Raw genomic sequence first — 8018 nt, forward strand, 5'->3', positions numbered from 1 at the left:
GCTCCGCGGGCACTCCGCGGACACGTGGGCTCCGGGCTGCGGCCCCGCTCAGCCGGGACTGTGCCCCGCGGACCGCGTCCTGCCCGACGAGAGCAGAGAGGCAAGGCAGGGGGAGACCCATTCCCTGCTCAGGCTCTAGCCCGCCGTTCCCACTCCGTCCCGAGGAACGACTCCGAGCAGCGCCGTGTCCGAGCCCGGCCCCATTCTGAGCCCGCCTGGAAGCTTCCTGGAGCATCATCCCTGCTCCAGGAACGGAGTCCGGCGGGCTGCCGGTACAGCAAGGTAACCCCGGCTTGGCCATCAGGAGCGTCGGCGCGGGCGGACTCGGCCAGGTGGCGAGGCCAGGACGGAACGGTCCAGGCTCGCCCCGTCTGTTGTCCCGGGCCCGGGAGGCGGCCCGAGAAAAGATGTGCCGAGCGGCGCGGTCCCGTCCCGTCCCCACAAAAGAGCCCTTGTGCTGGCCCCATAATTGCTAATCATCAATCACCATTAATAACAGATGATGAGGCGGGAGGGGGAGGCGCCTTCCCAGGGGCTGGCCGCGCCGGGGGGAGCGGGGCGCCGAGCCCCGGCGGAGCGGGCGCTGAAGGAGGAACTCGACCGTGATGTGCGGAAGATGGATGAGAGCAGAGGGCGACACCCCCGCCCGCCTCCCCGCCCGGCCCTCCCCTCCCCGCCCGGCCCGGCCCGGCCCCCCCGCGGCGGGGCGGGCGGGCGGGCGGCTCCGAGCGCGGCTCCACTCCGCCGCGCCGAGCCAGCGAGCGGGCGGCAGCTCTCGCTGGGCGCCGAAGCCCACGGGAGGCGGCGGGCGTGGGCCGGGGCCACGGCGGGGCCCGGCGAGTTGGCGGCGGCCCGAGCTCGCCGGAAAGTTGGTGCCGGCTGAGCCGGCGGCGCCCGCTCGCCATGCAGAGACCCAACGGCCAGGGGACCGCCTTCTCCATCGACTCGCTCATCGGGACGCCACCGCCGCGCTCCGGGCACCTGCTTTACACCGGGTACCCCATGTTCATGCCCTACCGGCCGCTGGTGCTGCCGCAAGCTCTGTCCCACGCGCCGCTGCAGTCGGGGCTGCCGCCGCTGGCCCCGCTCGCCTCCTTTGCGGGCCGCCTCACCAACACCTTCTGCGCCAGCCTGGGCCAGGCCGTGCCCTCCATGGTGGCCCTCACCACTGCTCTGCCCAGTTTCTCCGAGCCCCCCGACGGCTTCTATCCGCCGCAGGAGCTGCCCCCGCCGCGCGCCAACCCCGACGCCGGCTGCCGGAGGGGCACCGAGGGGCTGGAGCCGGAGGAGCTACCTCCAGGGCGCGACAAGGGGCCGCCCGAGCCGTCGCTGCACTTCCCGGACCCATTTCCCGGCCTGGCAGGTAAGAGCGGCGCTGGCCAACACGCCCAGCAGATAGAATGCCTACGGCGAGCGCCTGCCCGCCTAGCCCGGGACTGCCGCAGCCAGGCTTCCGGGCTCTCGCTGGCTGGCTGCACCGCGGGACCCTGAGGTCACCAGGACAGGAGCCGGAGACCGAGGCACGATGCGCTGTGGCAGAGAGACCTGCTCGCAGCTGCTGCTCCCGGTCCGTCCCGTCGGACAGAGCTGGGAGGACCGGGCCAGTTCTAATCTGTTCCGGTTCCGCAGCGCCCGCAACTTTCGCGGGCAGGAGACAAACTCCGCTCGCCGGGCTCGGACCGCGAGAAGGGCCCGGCGGCGCGGAGCTCTCCGAGGTCCTGGCACCCGTCCCGGGACGGGCGAGTCTGAAGGCAGCGGGGCGATGACCCGCCCGGGCCGCAGCACTGCGCGGAGCCCTCCCAGTCCCGCTCCCGTTCGGTGCAGATGCGGCACAGGGCCGCACCCCTTCCCCGGCACGATACTGCGTCCCGGGCGTACTGCAGGGCTGGGGGATCAGGGTTCCCTCGCTCTCCTGCAGCCCGCCCCGACCTGGACTCCACCGCCCTCCCGGCGTCGCCCTGCTACGGCTGTCCGAGCCCGTGCAGCGGCGGCAGGTCCCGTGCAGCGGCGGCAGGTCCCATGCCCCGGCGGCTGCCACACTGCCCGTTCGGAGACTCGCTCCTCTTGGTCTGAGTCCGACGCTGTGCTCGCGGTGTCAGCACCGGCAGCACCCGACGGCATGGGCAGGCGGCGGCCCCGCTCCCAGAAGCCCGCTCGGTGCTGACCGGGGCGGCTCCCGCTGCCGTGGCGGGGTCCCCGCCTTTGTGAGCCGCGGCCTCTCCACGCGTGTGCGGACAGCAGCCTCAGGACTTGTTGCTCGGCTGGATCCAGCTCTCACTCTCTGCCACCTCGGCTCCCGCAGCTCCAAGTGTCCCCTCTGCGGTGAGACCGAGACATTCCCCTTGCTGGCTTTCTCTGGCGTGGCCTGTCCTGAGACCTGCCTCCCCTGGTCACCTTTGAGATCCACCTTTGTCTCGCAGGCTTCCAGGCACAGATGTGTGCTGAAAAGTCTCTGCTGCTTCTCGCAGTGCTTGGAGGCGCATTCTCCATCTTCCCTTTAGTCTCTCCTAGGTGAGCCTGGGGCTTTTCCTTGCCCTGCCTTGTCCTTCCCGCAGGACAGTGTTTTCTTCTCTCGGGTACCCCTTGAATCTTGTCCCTCAGCAGGGCAACCAGGATGTCTTTCCTCCCCCACTGCCTTTATAGGTTACTGGGGCTTTGGTGTTCCCAGGCAGCTATGCTGAGTCAAAAGCCCAGTAGGACCTTGCCTCTGGGGTGACAGTCTCCTCAGGAACAGAACTGCCATGGCCAAAGCCAGCTGTCCATATCACCACATCTTCTCATACAACAGGGAAACGAGCTGTTTTGTGCTTCCTCTCCCTCCATGGCCCCTCCATAGCTAAGCTGAACATGTTCTTTCCTCCCAAAGGACTCAGGTGACCTGTCCCAGACAGTATCCATTTCTAATGCTAAGAAGCCATGTCTCCGAGGCTTGCCCTGTTGTAATGGACTCAGCTGTTCATTCACTGCTCTCTCCTACCACTGTGCCTGCTCTGGAGCCATGAAGGCTGCTTGTCCTTCTGTGCAAGCATGTGCCCCTGTGGGCCTGACTCCATGGGCTGCTCTGCCCATATCCAAGAGGATTTGGGAGGCCAAATATGCCTACCTTCTCCTTTGCCTAATATTTCTCTTGACTGTTCCAGACAAGGCCCTAGAAATGGACAATAAGGTTTGTTTTACCAAGCATCCCAGATGAACAGCAGGATGGTTCCCATGGGCTTTCTCTACAGATAAGGAAGAGAAAGAGAGGAGGCATCAAAAAGTCTTTATAATGCAGCTTGTGCTAGCACGATGTCTGCAGCCCTGGCCAAAGCAGTTGTCCAGGGAAAAGTGAAGGAACACAACCTGTGCAGTACTTCTTAGAACGACACTTCCCTAGCATCCACGCACCTGCATTTCAGGGTCTTACTGAGCCAGGTTCTGTTTCTGTGTATTAAGTAACATTTGACCAATTCCTGTCATCTGCCCTGGAGACCACCAGAAAGGAGAGAGAAATGTGGCATCAGCCACATCCAGCAGCAAGGTGCTCCACAGGTCTCATATCTGCAGAAGAACTATGTGAAGAAGAAATGCCTCATTTTGTCTGTTCTGCTGCTATCAGGTGACTTAAACCCTCAAGTGACTGCTTCTGTCCCTAGACTCCATTAGTGTCTCCGCTGTGAAGCTGTCTATGGAGACAAGATCAGCTGCTTGTTGGATGAGCCAAAGGAGTCAATGCTCTGGTTTAAGGCCTCTCTCTGCATCTGCTATGTCTCAAGCTGTCTTCCACCTGTGGTCACACCTCTTGAGATGGGAGAGGCACGTTGGTAAGAAGCAACAAAGCTTGGAGTCTGGTTTGTTACTACCAGTGCAACAAAGAGTATGGGCCTCAGGGTAAAAGCCCCTAGCTCTCCACACCCCTCCTGAGAGCATGTTTGTTCCCAAGCTGTGGAGGCCTCCACAAGATCCATCCAGTGGCCTGAGAACCTCTCTTGGGTTGAGGTAGTACCTGCACCTTCAGTCAGGGTCGGAGTGGTGTTTTGTGGTGTTCCCTATGAACACAACAAAGAGCTTGTGAGCCTACCAAGGCCTCTTCTGGCTGTCACAACACTCATTCTTGATCAGCTCCCCTGGTCTTGTATAACTTTGTCACCTGTGAGATCCAAATTTCCTCACCATGCTTACATGTCCATAATCCTATAATGTTTGGGGCTTGAAGGGACTTCTAAGGGTCATCCAGTCCAACCCCCTGCAGTCAGCAGGGTCATCTGCAGCTATAGCAGGTTGCTCAGAGACCCAAACAACCTGACCTGCAATGATGCCAGGGATGGGCATCTCCTACCTGCCTGGGCAACCTGGGATAGGATCTCACCACCCTCAGCATAAAAATATTCCTTCCTTCTCCCTTTTTAAACCATCACCCTTGTCCTGTCAGAACAGGCCCTGCTGAGAAGTCTGTCCCCAGCTTTATTATTGGTTCTTTTAATCACTGAAAGGCCATCAGAAAGTGTCCCTGGAGTCTTCTCTTCTCCAGGCTTAGCAGCCCAAACCCTCTCAGCTCGTGCCCACAGGAAAAGTGTTCCAGCCCTCTCACCACTTTTATGACTTCCTCTTGATGTCTTCCAACAGGTCCACATCTTTCCTAAGGTCAGTGAACAGCCAGGACTTTGTGAAGAGAAAGCAATGGGTCCATCCTCCCACCACTGCCTTGTTGATTTTTCAAAGTCACAGTACTTTGCTTCATGGCAGCTTCAGTTCCTGCTCCAAGGCCTTGATAGTCTCCATATGCCCTCCCACCACAGGGATGGGTTCCTCTGCCTCCATCACTTCCTTGGGGGGAGATACCAGATGACTAACAGATCACCAGGCTGATTTTCTTTGTGCAAGCCCCTGGCTTAGGCTCTCTAGTCTTATAGATCTGAGTTCCTTACTGCAAACTCAGCCATTCCGTAAGACACGTTAGTCTGCTGGAGACCATTAAAACCCAAGGTCTGGTTAAGACAAGTGCCCCAGAGGTATTAGCTGCTTTGCAACGTAACATGTTGGTAGCTCATCCTTTCTCCAGTCTCGCTGGGCACAGCCTGGGCCTACAAAAGCAAACTGCCTGGTGATGGTGGTTTGAATGCGTGGTTGCTGGGATGCTGTCCTCTGTCACTGGGGAAAGGCAGAGTTGAAGCAGGACCTAGGAGTGCTCTTGGTGAAGACACTGGCATAAGAGCTCTCTTACTTTGTCCAGCCTTGAACTCAAGCAAGCAGGGATGAAACACAGCAGTGAAAGCTCTCCTTTTCTTCAGCGAGTGCTTGCTTGAGGCTGTATATTGGAGCTGAAGTGCTCCATGCCACCTGCTGTTAATCTTCAGCCCCTCAAGCACAAATTAATTTTCAGGGGCTTTACTCTACCCTCTATGCATATAGGAGACTTTTGCCCCTCAAGAAAGAGGTTACTGTCTATTTTTCTACAGCAGAATAGAAATAAAGATGTTTGTATGGTTTTTTTCCCCCCCACTGTATGAAGCAGGAGGAGCAGAGAGATGAGTCCAGGTCTCCAAAGCTATCCACCTCCTCTGGGGAAGCTACAGACTTGCTGCAGAACCAGCAAGGGTTACAGGAGCTCCACAGCACTCAGACTCCTAACAATGTCTCTTGGACTCACACCGTCTCTTGTAGTCGCTGCTTGCGTATTTGCAGCCCTGCACCTTCAGGCATATGAAGGCTCTTCCTTTCCCACTGAAGTGAGGTGGCAAATGCACCCATTTGCCAGTGCCTAGACACTGCTTAGAAGCTTAGACAGTTGCTGCTTCTCCTTTTGCAAGTGGGATTATATTGATAGGGGCAGTACTTCAGGACCAGCTCCTTCCATCAGGGTCAAGCTGGAGAGCTTGCTGGTCTCTTCTAGTCTCAGCATGACTTCTTCGCCTGTCTGCATAGCTGTGGGTCTTCTCCTGCCATGACCCCTGGCTATAGCAAGAAACATCTTCTTACCTGATTTCCTATGAGGCTTTTGTTCAAAGCCTTCTACCAAGGAAATGAATGGATTCCAGGCCTTTTTCCTCCCCTTTCTTGCTCCATGGCTGTTTAAATGTTCAGGCAGCAGTTTGGGACCCAAGAAGCTGGCATGAAGGAGGTTTATACTCCTGTACCCTTCTTGCAGGTGAAGTTACAGAGATGTCTGTAATAGTCCAAGCACTACCTCCTCTCCGGGCAGCTTGAGATGAGCTCCTGTCTGTTGGGTGATGTTGACAGGCTCTAGCCTGCCTCTCTGCAGAGGCCGTTGAGGGGAACTATGCTTTGAACATCAGCTGCTGGAGAACTTTGTTCCCAGCTCTGCTCAACTGCATCCTGGAGTTGGGGAGGGAATGTTGGCAGCAGGACACCCCTTGTTCTGGAGGTTTGCTGGACTGCAACCAGCCCTGGCTGCTGTTTCCAGGATGGTCCTTCAGCTGCTTCTTTTTGATGAACAGCATTGCTGGTCTGATGCAGTAGAATGGAACAGGCAGGGCTGAGCAGGGCGCAAGGTCCAGACTTTCTTTCTGGATGTGGAGGTCTGGACAAGCCGTGGCAGGGCGCCGGGGTGCTCTGCTGGCATGAGGCAGCGGTGCTGCTACGGCCGGGGAGCGGGATGCGGGAGTGGCTGCTGCCGAAGTGCCCTGGGGAGCCATCCGGGCTGCGGGCGGCGCGGAGCAGAACCGTTGCGGGGTCGAAGTCTGCAGTGGGGCTGGAGAAGCGGCTTCTCCCGCGGGCGGCAGCGTGGGAGGAGCCGCCGGGGGGACGGGTGGGGGCTCCGGGAGGGCCCGGCGGGAGGGCCTGGTGGGAGGGAGGGGGCGGAGGCCCGCGCCGGCGGGCGCTGACGCTATGTGCCCTGCAGACGGCAAGGCGTACAGCTCGGACGAGGAGAAGCTGGAGGTGAAGTCGTCGGCCACGCCGTGCAGCGAACGGGAGGAGGAGAGCTCAGCAGGCGACAGCGAGGAGGAGCCTTTCTTGGACGGGGCGACCGCCGCTGCGTGCCCCAAGGGCAAGGGCAAGGGCAGCCCCGCGGCCGAGCAGGCTCCACAGGGCTCCGGAGCCGGCAAGAGCCGCCGCCGCCGCACGGCCTTCACCAGCGAGCAGCTGCTGGAGCTAGAGAAGGAGTTTCACTGCAAGAAGTACCTGAGCCTCACCGAGCGCTCGCAGATCGCGCACGCCCTGAAGCTGAGCGAGGTGCAGGTCAAGATCTGGTTCCAAAACCGCCGAGCCAAGTGGAAACGCATCAAGGCGGGCAACGTCAGCAACCGCTCGGGAGAGCCCGTCCGCAACCCCAAGATCGTCGTGCCCATCCCGGTGCACGTCAACCGCTTCGCCGTGCGCAGCCAGCACCAGCAGATCGAGCAGGGCGCCCGGCCCTGAGCGCCGTCGGGGCTCTCGGACCCTGGGGCGGGGGGCCCGGAGCGGCGAGGGCCGCCCGCTCACACTCCTCTGTACATGTCCCTTATTTATTCCGTGTAAACTCTGTACATACGGCAGCGTATCCGTCTGTCCGTGCCGCGGGGAGTGCGGGCCGCCTGGCCTCCGCGGGCCCCGTCCGCCAGCCGCGCCGCGCCGGGCCGGGGCGGGAGCGGGGCCGGGGCTGGAGCTGCGCTGCCCGCGGGCGGCCGCGCGTGTGTCGCTGTGATTTCAATAAATTATTTTCTATGGAGCTTGCCCACCCCGCTGCCTGTACCGGGATCCCGGCGGCGGCGCGGGGAGCAGCGGTGGCCTTGAGGGCTCCACCGAACCCGGCCCCGTGCCGGTGTCGGGACGCGGGAGGGGCAGAGAAAGGGAGGCGGTGAAAAGTGCCCAGGAGCAGCCCTCGAGTCCGCCCTCCCGCCGGCGGGCCGGAGCTCGGGCAGGACCGGAGCCTTCTGCCGCCGCAGCGCGCCCGGTGCTCTCCCAGCTCCGCGAAAGGGGAGGGACCGGTGCGCTGCCCCCGGCCTCCCGACGCGGCTGCGGTTCCTGCCCTGCGCGGGACAGCCGCCACAGCATCCCCGGTGCCCCAGGAGCAGTCCCCACCGAGATTTGCTCTGCCC

The 8018-nt window shown here is 61.0% G+C and overlaps 1 protein-coding gene across 1 annotated transcript; it reads left to right on the plus strand.

Moving 5' to 3' along the window:
• The first annotated feature begins 616 nt into the window (after nucleotides 1-616).
• Nucleotides 617-7800, plus strand: GBX1 (gastrulation brain homeobox 1). The gene is given in 4 exon segments (XM_064162950.1): nucleotides 617-756; nucleotides 758-835; nucleotides 837-1363; nucleotides 6842-7800. Coding segments are annotated over 4 exon segments (1263 nt in total). The 3' UTR covers nucleotides 7360-7800.
• Nucleotides 7801-8018: the final 218 nt, after the last annotated feature.

This window comes from Pogoniulus pusillus, chromosome 23, assembly GCF_015220805.1.
Source record: "Pogoniulus pusillus isolate bPogPus1 chromosome 23, bPogPus1.pri, whole genome shotgun sequence".
In the NCBI taxonomy this organism is placed as follows: Eukaryota; Metazoa; Chordata; class Aves; order Piciformes; family Lybiidae; genus Pogoniulus; species Pogoniulus pusillus.